Source organism: Procambarus clarkii, chromosome 6 (genome assembly GCF_040958095.1).
Source record: "Procambarus clarkii isolate CNS0578487 chromosome 6, FALCON_Pclarkii_2.0, whole genome shotgun sequence".
Classification (NCBI taxonomy): Eukaryota; Metazoa; Arthropoda; class Malacostraca; order Decapoda; family Cambaridae; genus Procambarus; species Procambarus clarkii.
Window position 1 is genome coordinate 26,480,991 of NC_091155.1, and position 20,000 is coordinate 26,500,990.

The 20,000-nt window shown below is 49.9% G+C and overlaps 1 protein-coding gene across 11 annotated transcripts in view; it reads right to left on the bottom strand.

The window, feature by feature from the left end:
* The window catches only part of LOC123753885 (protein turtle), a 418,196-nt gene that overhangs the window by 88,170 nt on the left and 310,026 nt on the right, over positions 1-20,000 (bottom strand). For all 11 annotated transcript variants that reach the window (XM_069307224.1, XM_069307230.1, XM_069307232.1 and 8 more), the window contains 3 exons: positions 8,072-8,110; positions 3,836-3,957; positions 228-411 (listed from right to left, as the gene is read on the bottom strand). In XM_069307224.1, coding sequence (XP_069163325.1) covers positions 228-363 — 136 coding nt within the window. In that variant the 5' untranslated portion in view covers positions 364-411; positions 3,836-3,957; positions 8,072-8,110. The remainder of the gene's footprint in view (positions 1-227; positions 412-3,835; positions 3,958-8,071; positions 8,111-20,000) is intronic.

The following is a 20,000-nucleotide window of genomic DNA, read 5'->3' on the forward strand; positions in this document are numbered from 1 at the left end:
TATATATATATATATATATATAGTGTGTGTGTGTGTGTGTGTGTGTGTGTGTGTGTGTGTGTGTGTGTGTGAGAAAGCTGCATTAACGCGCAAGCCATAGATCACTAAGAACTCTATTTGACCCGGCCAGGATTCGAACCCAAGCCATCGAGGATCACCCCTAAACGTACCCAGTACCGTGACCACCGTACCAATGATCACACACAGACGATGTACTTAAGACTCACCTGAGGAGAGGAGGCCCAGGAGGACTAGCAGAGTGATGTGGCCCATGTTGGTAGGAGGAGGAGGAGGAGGTGGAGGAGGTGGAGGAGGTGGTGGTGGAGGTGGGGGTGCTGACCCATGACCCTCTCGCCTGGCCATCCTGACCTCCAGCCCTCACCCATAGTACAGGTGCGCCTCACCCCACACCTGTAATGGTAACACGATTAGTAGACATCCACAAACCCATCTCAATAATAATAATCATACCTGCGCCGCAACACACACACATACACACACATACATACACACACACACGCACACACACACACACATACACACACACACACACACACACACACACACACACACACACACACACACACACACACACACACACACACACACACACACACTACAACATCAATACACTAACACAAATGTATACCTAACATCCCTGTATAGTACACAACCTCGGCACATTGATACAAATGTATGCATAGTCTAGATTAATACATTAATACAAATTTATACACCAAACTGTGCACGCTGAGCCAGGTGTGTGCAGCTGGCAGTCGATTCGCACCCAGATGCGTGATGCACACACCAGGTGTGTGCATCTGTGTGTGCCAACCTCGCTCCACGATCTCACATCTGGGTATGAATCGTTTCAAATTTCAGCTGTTAATAAACAGTCGTTAGGGGTCATTTTTTTATCATAACCTAAATGAGGGGCTAGGCCTACAGTAGGTGTTCATGGGAATGAAGTTCTTATTAAACCTTTGAAAAACTATTGGAGACTTTATGTAACCAGTATTGTAAATAAATTCAGAGCGCCGATGGAGGCAAGAACACAGATAAACAGGTTAGTGTGGCTCTTCTTCTCTCAGGGGTTGTGTGGGGCTCTCCCAGGGTTGTAAGGGGCTCCACTCCCAGGGTTGTAAGGGGCTCCACTCCCAGGGTTGTAAGGGGCTCCAATCCCAGGGTTGTAAGGGGCTCCACTCCCAGGGTTGTAAGGGGCTCCACTCCCAGGGTTGTAAGGGGCTCCACTCCCAGGGTTGTAAGGGGCTCCACTCCCAGGGTTGTAAGGGGCTCCACTCCCAGGGTTGTAAGGAGGTAGGACCGGAACACAACATGTGTGACTCCCCCACGCACCAGCCTTTCCCTTAAAAGCCCACCACCACCACCACCATCACCGTTACCATCAACGTCTGGCAGCCTGCCACTACCGTTACCACCAACGCCTGACACCCCACCACTGGCACTCGTTACCCAGCGCTAAAGCTCCAACGAAAATAAAAACGAGGAGGGAGGGGGAGGTAAAAGGGTAAACACAATCCAGGCACCTAGACACCAGCTCACCGGCGCGTCTCTCTCACCCAACGCCAGACAGAAGAGCAAGACTTCGGGGCCGAGTTCGTCGAGTCCAACGGGCGCCTCCTAGCGATGGATGCCCGAACTACACTGACGAGGTAAACATTGTTGCCAGAAATCCCGTTGTGCTTGTGTCCCGTTGCCTGCTACCTGTTCCAAAATACTCAAATGTACATGTACACACACACGCACATATGCAAGAAAAACCACAGTGAAAATTGAAAATTAGTTTAAAACACTTTGCGAGGCGGAAGTGCTTAAACGAATTTCCAATTTTCACGGTGCACCCTTTTTCCCTGCATGTAAAAGTCATGCGTTCTGTGATATCCTGCACAGGTATGTGTATGTATCCACAGCTAATATTGCTTTGCAGCATGAGGGGCGTGAAGAATGATACAGCCCCCTCTCCCGCCCCCACGCACACACACAAACGAACGCGCGTACACAAGAAAAACAAAGTCTTTAATGATGTCTTCCCGCTCGTCCTGACAACATTTGGTCTCGGCCATCAATCCGGACGCCAGAAAATTCGCCCGTTTGGATTCTATGGGAGGTTCTTTATAGCGTCTTCAACTGTCGCGCACGCGCGCGTGTGTGTGTGTGTGTGTGTGTGTGTGTGTGTGTGTGTGTGTGTGTGTGTGTGTGTGTGTGTGTGTGTGTGTGTGTGTGTGTGTGTGTGTGTGTGTGTGTGTGTGTGTGTGTGTGTGTCTGGCGGATGAAGGGTGAGTATGTGTGTGTGTGTGGGGGGGGGGGTACGGGCTGCCATCCTCAACAAATCCTATATATCCGCCCAGCCAATCAAGGCGGCCCACCACAACGTCCACAATCCTGGTCCCGCCTCCAGGCTCTTATTGACGACCATATTGGACGACTGGCGATGACGTGGTGGATATAACGTGGCTGATGGCTGATGACGTGGCTGATGACGTGGCTGATGCCATGACTGATGTATGATAACGTGACTGAAGTATGGTTGCAAGGAACAAGCCTAGTTGGTCCTTAAAATCGTCCAAAAGATACGTTACTCATGACAGAAATATAAATGCTAGTGATTCAGTGAACATATAGAATATAGTGAAATACACTATATTCTATACTATGTTTGAAACGAATGCCAATGGAGTACCCGAAGGGCGAAACCCATCCGCGCATGCGCAGCTCGCATTCCTGTGTGAGGGAGGAAGTCTTTGAAATGAATAAACATTACTTTAACTGCCGGTATAAACATAGAAAATTACATTGTACGATTAAAAACAATATTAAACAATAAGGTTAAATAGAGAATCCGAGATCACATGACGTATGAACTAGACTAAGGGGGGGGGGGGAGATGATGAATAGAGGAGAGATGAACGACCATTGGCCGCTGTGTGCTGGGCTGGTCGAGGTGGTGGTGGTGGCCCCTCCTGAGTGGTGCTGGTAACTCACGCTGTCGAGGCTTCCGTTGTAGGTGAGGACCATGTCTACTCTGTAATCCTAAATACCTCTTCAATCGTTGTTGGTAGGTATATAAGTAGGTAGCTAGGATGTCAGGTGTGTCTGGTGTAGGTCGGCAGCCTGCATCTTGTGGCCACGTATGGCCACCTGATCAACTAGGCTTTGACTCGTACGTCAGGCTGCAAGCAGCCGCGTCCAACAGCCTGGTTGACCAGTCCAGCAACGAGGAGACCTGGTCGGCGACCGGGCCGCGGGGTCGCTAAGCTCCGAAATCACCTCAAGGTAACCTGGGCAACATTTATGATATCAGCACGCCTACGCCACACGCCCACGCCCACGTCACATCAATTGTCAACCACGACGATGTATAAGACATGGGCGTGGATCCCTAATGCCTCTGAGCTACGGTAGCAGTCAGGGAAAGTCGAAAATCCCAGCGGGGCAGCGGTTGGTCACTCGTCTCCCGCTCGTGCGGTCGGTGGTTCGAATCTCTAGTAACCCGGTGAATGAAATGGTATAAGTTATACACCCTAGGATTCCCGTGAACCCACAAAGTCTGGAGTCGTCGACTGAAGCGAGGAAGGAAGAGCCTCTAAGGAAGAGCTTAGCCTTAAGGAAGGAGAAGAACGGCTAAGAGAAGGGTGAGAGTCACACACACACACACACACACACACACACACACACACACACACACACACACACACACACACACACACACACACACACACACACACACACTCAATGGACGCTTTCAGTACATTGATATTTTTTGTTTGTTTCCTGCCTGCCTCCTGTGATAGGTAAGCAGTGGGGAGGGACTCACCTTGAGGGAGGGCAGAGTGTGGGCATCAACACACATGCTAGCAGGAGGCGGAGCCGTGACCTCTGGGCACCATGACGTCACTCAGCTGACCTCACCTCTCCGCCCGACCCGGGCCTCACTGCCTGGAAAACAACACACACTTGTTAACACACCAATGGTACGGTACACGCGGGAATGGTTAACACTCCCGTGTCTGCTGAAGTACTGGTATGGGTTATCTTGAGGTTATCTTGAGGTTATCTTGAGATGATTTCGGGGCTTTTTAGTGTCCCCGCGGCCCGGTCCTCGACCAGGCCTCCACCCCCAGGAAGCAGCCCGTGACAGCTGACTAATACCCAGGTACCCATTTTACTGCTAGGTAACAGGGGCATAGGGTGAAAGAAACTCTGCCCATTGTTTCTCGCCGGCGCCTGGGATCGAACCCAGGACCACAGGATCACAAGTCCAGCGTGCTGTCCGCTCGGCCGACCGGCTCCTAGTACTGGGGAGTACACCAGTGGTACAGTACACGCGGGAATGGGGATAAGGGAAATAGGTTGAGGCCAGTAAGTGATGCTTGAATAATGTGGCTGAGAGTTATCAACTCATCCTCCACAAATGAGAGTACGAATAGCCACCATGGATAGAATGTACACACTATGGACTGCTGTACCCCAAGTCCACGTTCTGTACTAAAGATTAACGCTTCAGAGAGAGACTGTTAGATTTGCAGTAACATAAAGGGCAGATATGACGCTTCAGAGCTCATAAACTCTTTAATAAACTATGTAAACTAAGTCGCTATGATGAAGGAAAGATGGACAGGTATCGTAAACACTTGCTGAATCTTGAACCTAGTGAACAAGACACGGTAGACGCCAAACCAATGATGATAATTTTTAAGACACTGGGAGCCGGTCGGCCGAGCGGACAGCACGCTGGGCTTGTGATCCTGTGGTCCTGGGTTCGATCCCGGGCGCCGGCGAGAAACAATGGGCAGAGTTTCTTTCACCCTATGCCCCTGTTACCTAGCAGTAAAATAGGTACCTGGGTGTTAGTCAGCTGTCACGGGCTGCATCCTTGGGGGTGGAGGCCTGGTCGAGTACCGGGCCGCGGGGACACTAAAAAAAAAAAAAAAAGATATCATCTCAAGATAACCTCAAGATATCACACCGAACGATCGTGTTACTGGTAGTGAACATTTCCTTATAAATAGTTCGAGGAGTGAGGACTCGGAGCCGCGTTCATAGGCATGGTCTCAAGTGTTCAGCCTGGTGTCTGAATTGTGGATACGGTTCTTAAAAAGCTGTCAAGATAGTAAACATTTCAGTTATCTATCGGAGTTCTAAATATAGCTCCTTAAAGTTATCTCAAGACTTCACTAATTCCTTTGATACTTATCAACCTTGCCTTTGTATGCGTCAAATATTGGTGGTTTTAATGATTATTTTACATATGTCAAAAATTATTTTGCTTCCTTATAACCTGTATGACTTTCTGTTCCATTTACATTTCTTTAGTCTGGCATAAGGTTATCTTGAGGTTATCTTGAGATGATTTCGGGGCTTTTTAGTGTCCCCGCGGCCCGGTCCTCGACCAGGCCTCCACCCCCAGGAAGCAGCCCGTGACAGCTGACTAACACCCAGGTACCTATTTACTGCTAGGTAATAGAGTGAAAGAAACGCTGCCCATTGTTTCTCGCCGGCGCCCGGGATCGAACCCGGGACCACAGGATCACAAGTCCAGCGTGTTGTCCGCTCGGCTTACCGGCTCCTTAGCGCCTCACTTTCTGCTCTATTTCTGCAATACGTATCCTTGTATAAAGAGCAAATGATCTGGTTGAAGAGACAAGATGGCAGTCTCAGTGAAAACTACAAGAGGTGTGTCAAGCTCTTAACAAGAGATTTCAGAAGTATTTACAAAAAGAATCCTCCTGGAGACCAGAGATGAGAGATAAGAGGCTAGAAGTAACACTGAACGTCATAGTAGCCACTGTGGAGGGGGTTAAGAAACGCTTAGAGAAATTCGATGCACCTTGAAAACATTAGAAAGTTGCTTGGAAACCAGAACCACGGCTCTTTCAAGACAATACAGTCTTTTGTTAGTCCAAACCACACACTAGAAGGTGAAGGGACGACGACGTTTCGGTCCGTCCTGGATCATTCTCAAGTCATTCTCAAATCACACAATCGACTTGAGAATGGTCCAGGACGGACCGAAACGTCGTCGTCCCTTCACCTTCTAGTGTGTGGTCTGGTCAACATACTTTAGCCACGTTATTGTGACTCATCGCCTGCATTTGTTAGTCCAATATTTGAATATGCAGCACCGGAATCCACACCTTATGAAGTTTAAAACCAAAATAAAAAAAGTACAAAGGTTTGTAACAAGATTGGTGCAAGAGCTAAGAGGGCTCAGCTATGAGTATAGGTTAAAGTAATTAGACAACACATCCCTTGAGGATAGCAGAAACAGGGAGGGGGGGGGGACATGATTGCAACATACAACATACCGAGGGGAATTGACAAGGTGAACAGGAAGAGCCTCTTTAAAGTGAAAAAATGTATAACAAGAGGACATAAGTGAAAGCTGGAAACGCAAACGAGTCAAAGAAATGTTAAAAAGTACTTGTACCAGTACACGTGCTCAACAAGTGGAGCGCACAAACAATAGTAGCGGAAGCCACCTCCATCCACAACTGTAAGGCCAGATTCGACAGAATTTAAGCGTTAGAATAATTCCATTACAAGGCAAAAGGCACAACAAAAGCAACAGGCGAGGCAGGAAGAGATACACCTCACTGCCCCGTACCACTGATAGGCTACGATAGTGGTAGGTCGTGTGTAGTCACCACTGATAGGCTACGATACTGGTAGGTCGTGTGTAGTCACCACTGATAGGCTACGATAGTGGTAGGTCGTGTGTAGTCACCACTGATAGGCTACGATAGTGGTAGGTCGTGTGTAGTCACCACTGATAGGCTACGATAGTGGTAGGTCGTGTGTAGTCACCACTGATAGGCTACGATAGTGGTAGGTCGTGTGTAGTCACCACTGATAGGCTACGATAGTGGTAGGTCGTGTGTAGTCACCACTGATAGGCTACGATAGTGGTAGGTCGTGTGTAGTCACCACTGATAGGCTACGATAGTGGTAGGTCGTGTGTAGTCACCACTGATAGGCTACGATAGTGGTAGGTCGTGTGTAGTCACCACTGATAGTCACCTACACAGAAAAACATACAAGTAAATATACAAACACACACACATGTACGCAGGCGTGCGCACGTACATACTTTATAACCTCTCTATTGAAGCGCACATATTAAAACAACTTTGATCAATATATCTGATTACCGTAACACCGCTCATTCACACACGTCACCCAATCTGCCACTTGGTAAAGCAAATCTAAATTACCCAACCCAAAGCAACAGACCTAACCAACCAAGACCGATGCACAGAAAACACGGTGCTTAAATTGCAACTAACACGTCGCAATTTAAACGGATTAGTCGATTCCTGAAGAGAGAGATAGAGAGAGAGAGAGGGGGGGGGAGGATGGTATGGGTCAAGGAGACCAATACAAACCACGTCAGAAGGTAGACACAAACGGCTCAGCCAAGCACAATAACAATTTATACGCGAGGCCAATTGAAGAGTCAAGAAGGTATGTTAAGCCCCCAAAATACGAGCACAGGAATAAAGCTCACCACGTACACACTTGGCAAATAGAGCTTTCACGAAGGTTGAGCTTCCAGGACAAAGACAAGGCACCAACTGGGCGGCCGGAGGGTTCATGTCTGGTGTAAACAATATCTGCCCACCATAAACACCCCCACGGAAACACGCCGCCCTAAACCACTCTAAAAATACATAAAAGTAGGGAAAGACATTCTATATATCACCTGTGTGTGTGGGGGGGGAGAGAGAGAGAGAGAGAGAGAGAGAGAGAGAGAGAGAGAGAGAGAGAGAGAGAGAGCGCGAACGAACGAACGAACGAAGTAGATAAGGAATGAGGCGTTCTCTTTTATTATTCTCGTGTGCTTTGTCTCCTTCCATATTGTTAAGACCCCGACATGTTGTCAGTGAACCTTTGGCCCAGCCTCACACACCATCCTATAAGGAACACATAAGTGACAAGTACAAATCAGTGAATACACACAAACTCATCACCAAAACTCAAACATCCACACGGGATAAACAGAGCATAGCACCCCATAAGAGAGTGGTGGGAGGAGAGGATGGGTGCCACTTACCGTGGGTAGGGCGTGCAGTGCCACCAGGTCAGCGGGATCCTGCAAGAGAGAGAATAAATATTAGTGCCACGCTACATGGCTCCCCTAGCTACAGGGTAAACTCCTGGCACCCCGGTACACCAAGGTAATATTAGTGCCACGCAACACGGCTCCCCTAGCTACAGGGTAAATTCCTGGCACCCCCAGTACACCAAGGTAATATTAGTGCCACGCAACACGGCTCCCCTAGCTACAGGGTAAACTCCTGGCACCCCCAGTACACCAAGGTAATATTAGTGCCACGCTACATGGCTCCCCTAGCTACAGGGTAAACTCCTGGCACCCCGGTACACCAAGGTAATATTAGTGCCACGCAACACGGCTCCCCTAGCTACAGGGTAAACTCCTGGCACCCCGGTACACCAAGGTAATATTAGTGCCACGCAACACGGCTCCCCTAGCTACAGGGTAAACTCCTGGCACCCCCAGTACACCAAGGTAATATTAGTGCCACGCAACACGGCACCCCTAGCTACAGGGTAAACTCCTGGCACCCCGGTACACCAAGGTAATATTAGTGCCACGCAACACGGCTCCCCTAGCTACAGGGTAAACTCCTGGCACCCCGGTACACCAAGGTAATATTAGTGCCACGCAACATGGCTCCCCTAGCTACAGGGTATACTCCTGGCACCCCGGTACACCAAGGTAATATTAGTGCCACGCAACACGGCTCCCCTAGCTACAGGGTAAACTCCTGGCACCCCGGTACACCAAGGTAATATTAGTGCCACGCAATATGGCTCCCCTAGCTACAGGGTAAACTCCTGGCACCCCCAGTAAGGTCACAGTAGTTGTGAATAAAGTCAAACTAAGTAAACTAAACGTTCTCCTTTACATGTAAACCAAGGAATAATAAGATAATCGAGGCAGCCGACACCTACATAATACCGGAAATAAGAGCATGAACTCTCATATTACATAACCTAAAAACAAGGGGATATAAATACTGATAAATTAGAGAAAACATTACTAAAATAACATCAATTGAAAGTCATCAGTTTTATAATAGTTTCCCCGTCTCATTTCCGACTGTATTAAACAGTGGTTGGGCATCCCGTTTTCTTACCTGATCGTTGTGTGTCTTACGGTATCAACCAATCCGTTAAAAAGACGACGTTTAATCAGATTTAATGTACTATAATATTGACGTTTTCTATGCATCGGCTTTGATAGGTTAGGTTAGGTTATTTGTACCTGGATAGTTGGACGGTAATGGGCGGTTGAGGATGCTGGACTGGATTGTACCTGGATGGGGTTCTGGGAGTTGTCCTACTGCCCCAACCCCGGTGCGGGGCCAGGCTTGACTTGTGAGAGCTTGGTCCAACAGACTGTTGCTTTGAGCAGCCCGCAGGCTCGCCTATCCACCACAATCCAGCAGATCCGATACTTCCTACGAGAGTTTGTCTGTGTGAAGATGACCACGATCTGGCGCTCCCACACTTGTTATTCTCGACTACCATCATTCTACTTATAAAACCTATTAGTTACATTCCATAACCTAATCACTCTACACCTCAACAACCTGATCAATCCACCACCATAGGCCTATAACCCCAACTATCCAATTCCACACCTATACAACCAGGGTTATCCACTTTCACAGTCCAGCTACAAACCTTTACATACAATCTTGACTATCAACTTGGTCACCTCCACAACCCCAGTTATCTACAACCTCAGCTATCAACCCCATCTTCCCAAACACCATCTACACTCCACAATATAAACCATTTACTTCAATTATTCTGCTTTTCTTCGACAATTCTTTTCCCTGCTGACGATTTCGAGAAGTTTTTCTACTTGCTGAGAGTGATCTGTGGCCAAGTGTCACACTTCCCTAGCCATCTCTCTAGACGTCGGCCTCGCTATACACAGGCAGGCAGGCAGGCAGGCAGGCAGGCAGGCGGGCAGGCAGGCAGGCCGGCAGGCAGGCAGGCAGGCAGGCAGGCCGGCAGGCAGGCAGGCAGGCAGGCAGGCAGGCAGGCAGGCAGGCCGGCAGGCAGGCCGGCAGGCCGGCAGGCAGGCAGGGAGGCAGGCAGGCAGGCAGGGAGGCAGGCAGGCAGGCAGGCAGGCAGGCAGGCAGGCCGGCAGGCAGGCAGGCAGGCCGGCAGGCAGGCCGGCAGGCAGGCAGGCAGGCCGGCAGGCAGGCAGGCAGGCCGCTCACTACCGTTAATATATCAATAGGGAAGTGTAATTTTAAACACATCTTCCCTGCCCTCTCGCATTGCGGTAGACGACCCAATTTGCAGCCACTAAAAATGGAGCAAAGGTTTCACGTCACTGAAAATGGGTATCCCATTTCCAGTGAACCTCCCCCCACCCCCACACTACAGCTGCCAAGTTATATTTAATAGTTAAAAAAAAGATACAATAGATTAATGGGAGGAGGATGTGGGTTTTGGGCAGGAGGAGGAGGAGGAGGAGAGGGGTGCCATACCTCATAATATATGTCAGAGTGGCGGCAATCAATGTGGCGGGAGCCAAAGATTTTTCTCGTAAGAGCCAGAGAGGTGTGTGGCCAGCCCTCCTCCGGGTGTATAAGATCATTCCCGGCCCTACCTTGTGGTACGGCGCTCCTCTCTCTTGGGGCAAGTGCCACTAACAGGCCATCCGACCCTTACTCACGCTCTCTCTAACACACACACACACACACACACACACACACACACACACACACACACACACACACACACACACACACACACACACGAGGGCTTAACATGACTATGGTGTAATGTTCTTGAATAATTAAAGTAACACTGGAGGGTCTCGGGTCCCTGTGGTACGCTGGAGGGCCTTGAGACCCAAGGCCACGCTGGAGGGCCTTGAGACCCAAGGCCACGCTGGAGGGCCTTGAGACCCAAGGCCACGCTGGAGGGCCTTGAGACCCAAGGCCACGCTGGAGGGCCTTGAGACGATGAAACAGTCTAAGTGATCACTACCAGGAGTCCTTCACTGATCTCCATCGGCAAGTCCTCAAGATACATAAAACTTGAAGCAATAACTTTCTTAATCTAAGTTCTGCTATCTCAAATTGCACTTTCGCTCTCAAAATTGACATTATAATGACTTTAGACTAAGACCCGCGTCCTTACATTCCACGTTGGAGTTCAAAAACTAATTATAACTGAAACCTTTAAGTTTTACACGAAAAAAAAAAACTCACAAACTTCTCCTAACTCCGACGCACTCGGAAGAGCTGTGAATATTTCTGACAACCTCGCCTGATTTTTGATTTACACTTCGTACGATTTTGTTGTGGCCATCCTTTAGAGCACTCGAAGTTACTGTTGCTTAACCCTGAGTGCAAGAACAGCTGGATGGGTTCACACCAGGAAGGGATGTGGCGTGGATAGATTATGGAGATGAGGGACGGGTGTGTGTGGAGAGGATGGGTGTAGACCTAGCCACACCTCACAGTGGTGTAGGGGGGTGACCTCCACACCTCACAGTGGTGTAGGGGTGACTTCCACACCTCACAGTGGTGTAGGGGGTGACCTCCACACCTCAGTGGTGTAGGGGGTGACCTCCACACCTCATAGTGGTGTAGGGGGTGACCTCCACACCTCACAGTGGTGTAGGGGGTGACCTCCACACCTCATAGTGGTGTAGGGGGTGACCTCCACACCTCACAGTGGTGTAGGGGGTGACCTCCACACCTCACAGTGGTGTAGGGGGTGACCTCCACACCTCACAGTGGTGTAGGGGGTGACCTCCACACCTCATAGTGGTGTAGGGGGTGACCTCCACACCTCACAGTGGTGTAGGGGGGTGACCTCCACACCTCACAGTGGTGTAGGGGGTGACCTCCACACCTCACAGTGGTGTAGGGGGTGACCTCCACACCTCATAGTGGTGTAGGGGGTGACCTCCACACCTCACAGTGGTGTAGGGGGTGACCTCCACACCTCATAGTGGTGTAGGGGGGTGACCTCCACACCTCACAGTGGTGTAGGGGGTGACCTCCACACCTCACAGTGGTGTAGGGGGTGACCTCCACACCTCATAGTGGTGTAGGGGGGTGACCTCCACACCTCACAGTGGTGTAGGGGGTGACCTCCACACCTCACAGTGGTGTAGGGGGGTGACCTCCACACCTCACAGTGGTGTAGGGGTGACCTCCACACCTCACAGTGGTGTAGGGGGTGACCTCCACACCTCACAGTGGTGTAGGGGGTGACCTCCACACCTCACAGTGGTGTAGGGGGGTGACCTCCACACCTCACAGTGGTGTAGGGGGTGACCTCCACACCTCACAGTGGTGTAGGGGGTGACCTCCACACCTCACAGTGGTGTAGGGGTGACCTCCACACCTCACAGTGGTGTAGGGGTGACCTCCACACCTCACAGTGGTGTAGGGGGTGACCTCCACACCTCACAGTGGTGTAGGGGTGACTTCCACACCTCACAGTGGTGTAGGGGGTGACCTCCACACCTCACAGTGGTGTAGGGGGTGACCTCCACACCTCACAGTGGTGTAGGGGGTGACCTCCACACTAGACACACCACCAACTCCAAGCTGACGGGTCGTCTTCCTCACAATTTCACTTAAAAATTGAGTTTTCTTCCAGGTCGGCGAGCAGCAGGAGGAGAGAGTTGGATGATAGTAGAGAAAGGGAGTGGGTAACAATAGACGGCGGGTAGGTGGATGATGTAAGGAGAGAAAAGGCCCCCCCACACTGCCCCACAGCATGGAAAGACCTCCCCACACTGCCCCACAGCATGGAAAGACCTCCCCACACTGCCCCACAGCATGGAAAGACCTCCCCACACTGCCCCACAGCATGGGAAGACCTCCCCACACTGCCCCACAGCATGGAAAGACCTCCCTACACTGCCCCACAGCATGGGAAGACCTCCCCACACTGCCCCACAGCATGGAAAGACCTCCCCACACTGCCCCACAGCATGGGAAGACCTCCCCATACTGCCCCACAGCATGGAAAGACCTCCCCACACTGCCCCACAGCATGGGAAGACCTCCCCACACTGCCCCACAGCATGGAAAGACCTCCCCACACTGCCCCACAGCATGGAAAGACCTCCCCACACTGCCCCACAGCATGGTAAGACCCCCCACACTGCCCCACAGCATGGTAGGAGAGCCGCCAAGACTACCTGCTCCTGACCTCACCTGAATAATGCACTACCTTCGTTCGCTCTGGCCTCATCATTACACCCTGGGGACTCCAACCACCAGTTACTGCTACTTGCTGAAAACACGGTAGTGGTGGTGGTGGTTATGGGTGTGTGGGGTAGTGGCAGTATACCTGGGAGAGAGTTTTGGGAGTTCTTCTACTGTCCCGAGACCGACTTGAGGCCAGGCTCGACAAGACAGTTGTGAGAACTACTCCTTTAATTTTAGTACATTTAGAGAGCTTTGAGACGGTCCCAGTAAGGTTGGTGCTTTATTGTGTGTGTATGCGTGCCGTATATGCTCTGTATTCCCTCTTATTTCAGCAACCTCTCCTGCTCTGAATAAGACATGAGTACCTTTTCGAAACGGGACACCACAAATGATTTGAATATTAGAAGCATTGTGGTGTGATCCCTGGATTTTAAGGTTCTTATTAATCCTCCTCCTACTTTCCTGGCTCACGCTATATTTGTTTTGTAATGTTCACTAAACGTTAGGTCGTCTGACAACATTATTCACAGGTCCTTTACATGTTTGTTCTTTTGTCTTTCTGTGGGGTAGATCTGGTTGTGTCTTGTACCCTGTGTTTCGTGTAGGTTCTTCATTTGTGTTATACCTAAGTATCTGGAATTTATTGTTAAACATGCTATTTTAATTTGCCTATTTTGAAGACTTTATTGATATCGGGCTGGAGTTTATCAGTGTTGTCAACTGAAGTAATCTTCATACTGACTTCTATATCGTCTGCAAAGGTTTACACGAAGCTGTGACTTGTATTTTTCTCAATATATATGAAATAAAAATGAGAAAATAGCAGTGGTGCAATGACTGTGCCTTGGGGTACAGAGCAGTGGTGCAAGGACTGTGCCCTGGGGTACAGAGCAGTGGTGCAAGGACTGTGCCCTGGGGTACAGAGCAGTGGTGCAAGGACTGTGCCCTGGGGTACAGAGCAGTGGTGCAAGGACTGTGCCCTGGGGTACAGAGCAGTGGTGCAAGGACTGTGCCCTGGGGTACAGAGCAGTGGTGCAAGGACTGTGCCCTGGAGTACAGAGCAGTGGTGCAAGGACTGTGCCCTGGGGTACAGAGCAGTGATGCAAGGACTATGCCCTGGGGTACAGGGCAGTGATGCACGGACTATGCCCTGGGGTACAGAGCTCTACACTGTGCTTTATTTTGCTTGACTGTTACTCTTTGTATTCTGCATGACAAGAAATAGAATATCCATCGCCCTACTTTACCTGTTATTCCTATTAATTTCATTTCTATGGGCCATCACTCCAAAGTCACCTTTATCAAATACCTTTACAAAGCCCGCGTAGACAACATCTACATATAGTTTTTCTTTTAAGGCTTCCTGAATTTTGTAATCGTAGTTGAGTAAATGCGAAAAGCAGAATTTTCCTGCGCTGAATCAATGTTGACGGTCGTGGTGGTGGTGGGATAGTGGTTTTAGGCGTGTGGTGGTGTTGGTAGTGGTGGTGGTGGTAGTGGTGCAGGGTACAACACCTGCGTGACCAGGGACATGAGCCCCTGAAGGTTGTCAAGGTGGAGGTAGAGCACCTCTCGTATAGTGTTACAGGAGTCGCCTGGTTAGTCAAGGAGGAGGTGGACACCCAATAACCTCCACCAGTATACATTACTGGAGCCCCACCCTCCCAGCCTCTCACTCTCTCTCAGCCTCTCACTCTCCCAGACTCTCACTCTCCCAGCCCCACACTCTCCCTCCGGGGTTGAGCTTCACTTCTCGGTCCTCCAGAGAGCTTTCGCTTGCTCGCTCGCTTTCTATATTAGAGAGAGAGAGAGAGAGAGAGAGAGAGAGAGAGAGAGAGAGAGAGAGAGAGAGAGAGAGAGAGAGAGAGAGAGAGAGAGAGAGAGAGAGAGGCACAGATTGAGACACAGACAGCCAGAGGATGGAGTGAGAGAGAGACGGGGAGGGAGGGATGAAAAAAGCGATAAAGAGCTAAAACACTCTTCCCTGTAGTCAGTGTAAGCTATGCAGTGTGAGGTAAGCACTAACGCTGCTAGGGCTAGTCACCACCACCACCACCATCACCACCACCACCACCACCACCACCATCACCACCACCACCACCACCACCACCATCACCACCACCACCACCACCACCTTGAACTACCAGCTCTACCACCACGTGGCGCACCACCACCACCTCGGGTGAGGACGATAGCGGGCGAGTGTCGCAGGAGAGGAAGGGGGGGAATGAGGTCAGCCAGAGTGATTGATATTGATATATGTGATGAGGATATGTCCGCTGCGACCTGCCTTTCCCCCAGGGGACGTTCCTGGCAGTCTTGATGCCTCTCCCGGTGTACACAGTCACCCAAGCACCCCACCACTGACCGCTGGCAGCACACAAGTAGCACTTCAACCTCCAGCAAGCAACGCACAGTCCTCGTCGCCAAAGGTACACCTTTGAGGTACTTCACACGGGTCTGCCACCTGTTTCTCTCTCTCTCTCTCTCTCTCTCTCTCTCTCTCTCTCTCTCTCTCTCTCTCTCTCTCTCTCTCTCTCTCTCTCTCTCTCTCTCTCTCTCTCTCTCTTTCTCAGCCTCCTCCCTTGCCCTTCAGGGCCTCATCCCCGAGGGAAATTACGTGTTAGTCTTGGTGAGAGAGGCAGCTCCTGGACGCGCTCTTGGCTAGTCTGCATGGAGAATATTAATGAAAATAATACAAATAAATAGTGTTATGAACGCTGTTGATGACGTATCTACGGCCCCCCTACCATACCTCGAGGTGGTTCATAGGATCAGTGTTTCAGCGGCCCGGTTCCTGACGAGGGTTCATAGTTGATGGTCTGGTCTACCAGGCTGTTGAACGCTGTTGCACACAGTCTGACGTGGGAGATGCCAGGCATATACATATCCCACAATACAATATTGTGAATATTCTGAGAAACAAATATCTCCCCTCCGCTGTGCATATATTTACAGATCTGGAGAGAGGGAGAAAGGAAATGAGTGTAGGCGGCGTTGGAGGACAGGTGTAGTTGAGTGGGCAGTGTTGGGGGACAGGTGTGGTTGAGTGAGCAGTGTTGGAGGACAGGTGTGGTTGAGTGAGCAGTGTTGGAGGGGTGAGAGAGTTTTAGGAGTGTATGCTGCTTGAAGAGGCACTCGTCGTGGGCAGTTGTGAGTGGGGGAAGACATCTCATGAGAGGGGTGTGGGCGCAGTGAACCATTTCTTGTTGACTATTTCCAGAGTTCTCCTACTGACTTAAGTTTGGCGCAGCTGTGGGATGGCGAACCCTTCACAAAGTTAGCCGAGGAAGGGATAGGCATCTTGTGAGACGACAGAAAGCAACAACGTTATACAACTTCGTCTAACATCAACTTAATGTTACCTAGCAGTAAAATAGGTACCTGGGTATTGGTCAGCTGTCACGGGCTGCTTCCTGGGGGTGGAGGCCTGGTCGAGGACCGGGCCGCGGGGACACTAAAGCCCCGAAATCATCTCAAGATAACCTCAAGATAACCAACGATTTCCTCTACTGGATATTAACCCAGAGATGCTCCACCCAGACTGGCGGCGCTATCCACACCACCAATTATGTGAATGTCTTCAACTCGATCAGTAATGTGAGAGTTGGAGAAGCCTATTTCACACTTGGAGAAGTTTAAGATGAGGATTACGTTAACTCCTTGATCTTGTATTATGATAACGTCTTCCAGGGAAGAATCAAAAGTACTGGCAAGGGCGCCATTCATCCAGGAAGAAGGTGCTCAGCTCCACTAAATGGAATATGACTTCTTTATCAGAACACACACATATACTATTATTATTATTATTATTATTATTATTATTATTATTATTATTATATACTAGACGGGGTATCCGGCGGTGCCCGGGTCTATCCTGTGCTGATGTCTACCCAACACACCTTCCTCATCTTCCCCCTTACATGCATCCTCTCTGCTTCTCTTCTCACACACCTTCCTTACCTTGAGGTTACCTTGAGGTGCTTCCGGGGCTTAGCGTCCCCGCGGCCCGGTCGTCGACCAGGCCTTCCTTCCCATTATTGTAACAATATTCAATGCACACACACACTGTGGTTATCACAGGGGGCCTCGTAGCCTGGTGGATAGCGCGCAGGACTCGTAATTCTGTGGCGCGGGTTCGATTCCCGCACGAGGCAGAAACAAATGGGCAAAGTTTCTTTCACCCTAAGTGCCCCTGTTACCTAGCAGTAAATAGGTACCTGGGAGTTAGTCAGCTGTCACGGGCTGCTTCCTGGGGTGTGTGTGTGGTGTGGAAAAAAAAAGAAAAAAAAGAATAGTAGTTAGTAAACAGTTGATTGACAGTTGAGAGGCGGGCCGAAAGAGCAAAGCTCAACCCCCCCGCAAAAACACAACTAGTAAACACAGTAAACATCTTCACACCATCTTTATCCACCATCTTCACACCACCATCACACCAAGGAGACGAGAGAGATATCAAATAATATACACGTAGAAAATACTGGAGGGCCAGGTCCCAAATCTACACAGTAAAATAACAACATACTGGAGTGGACGATATGGAAGAAAATGCAGAATAGAACCAGTGAAGAGCAGAGGTGCCATAGGCACAGTCAGTAACACTGTATAAACATCAGAGGTCCGCGGCTGTTAAACATCCTCCCAGCGAGTATGAGAAATATACTCGGAAATAACATGACATGAGACCAGGAGGCATGGCAGGATATGCAGAATACCCCCCCCCCCCCCCCCCCCCCCGTTGAAAAGCAGAGATGCAATAGGTAGCCTGAGAAAGAATTCTATCAACTTCAAAGGTCCAAGACATAATCTCGATACACATAAGAGACATAACTGGCCGACCTCTCACGACGTTCAAAACACAAGTTGAATAAACACCTCCAAAGGATACCTGATAAACCAGGCTGTGATTCATACGTCAGGCTGCGAGCAGCCGCGTCCAACAGCTATCAAACCACCTTCAACTAGCACTTGTGAAACAAAATCCAGCTATCTAAAACGGAGCAAGAACTGTGACAAAACAAATGTGTAACAGACTGGTGAAAGATTTTATTAATTCAAGCGACGCATAACTAACGAGGCGAAAGAGGCTCACACTTGCAGGGAAACACACCAGGAAAGTTTCCATTGTCGAAAATGTCTTCTCCCGAGAAGCATCCCATCACCCCCCCCCCCATCAATGGCAGGCAACGGAAGGGGGAGGATAACCCAAACCCCTTCTTCCAGGGGTCATATTCCCCCTCCCCTTCTCCCGCCCAGGTAAACACTCTCCCAGGGAAACACACACTACCCTTCTACCCCCAGAAACAGACTCCCCCCTCCCCTTCCCACGTGGAAACATTCCCCCAAACCTCCCCCCCCCCCCACGCAAGACCATGAGCCGTGCACCAGAGCGATCAAAGTGTGATCTGGGGGCAGTCTCCCCTGCATAAGAATGGCGCGCTTATAAGTGTTCCACACCTCGGAGATTCGGGCGGGAAATGTGTGATACCGTTTTTTCCTCGGCGGAAATTCGATAGTAATTGGAGCCCCTGGAGCGTGGCTTCTCCACACAAAACGGTTTGATTTGCAACACAGCATAAAAATAAATGAATAAAAGGAAACTGCAGAAGGCCTATTAGCCTTCTAATAGGCGCCTGATATTTATATCCACCCAAACTCATCTATGATGAAGATGATGTCTGTCTGTTTGGAAGGTTTGAAGACAGAAGCTAAAGGCTAGAATTTTAGTTGGGCAAATGTGATCACAAATTTAGCATAGACTATTTTATTGCCGGAAGGGTGCAAACATCTGACACCTCTGGAGCAACCAATCTTGAGGTTATCTTGAGATGATTTCGGGGCTTTTAGTGTCCCCGCGGCCCGGTCCTCGACTAGGCCTCCACCCTCAGGAAGCAGCCCGTGACAGCTGACTAACACCCAGGTACCTATTTTACTGCCAGGTAACAGTACCAAGAAGGAACAGGCGGTACAATATGGTAGAGAGATCAATATTTTCACCAAGGAATCCAACAAGGAAGAGGATCAAAGTCTCCAGGTGCACTTGCGAAACCTCTACATCTTTTTCCCCAATCAACTCTTTTTACATTTATCAACATGTTATGAGCTCCGACGCTGAATAATGAGGTTGTACATAATTATAACCTTGGGGTTGTGAAATTTCGAAACACGAATACTGTTCTTTAATAAATGTAAAGAGAGCCGCCATGATAAAGGAAAGATGAACAGGTTCCGTACGGGAACATGTAAGTGCTTGACAAATCCAAGCTATGAAATACGTAAGACATCAGAGCATCGTACCCGAGTAAACACGCCCTGGTCGACAGTCAACACAGCCTTGTTTGTCAGTGGTGGGAGATGGTCCCCTGTTTTAGTAAGCGATCTCAGGCCAGAGCCACGATGGCCAGTCAGCATGGGGGAAGAGTGCCAGGAGGACGAGGAGTGCCAGGGGACGAGGAGTGCCAGGAGGACGAGGAGTGCCAGGGGACGAGGAGTGCCAGGGGACGAGGAATGCCAGGGGACGAGGAGTACCAGGGGACGAGGAGTGCCAGGGGACGAGGAGAGCCAGGGGACGAGGAGTGCCAGGGGACGAGGAGTGCTAGGGGACGAGGAGTGCCAGGAGGACGAGGAGTGCCGGGGGACGAGGAATGCCAGGGGACGAGGCTGGAGTATCACAGGCATCAAGTTGTGTGCAAGCACTGCTCACTCACATATAAGAGGACGTATACACACCAAACACAATAAATACATGACCATAATCCA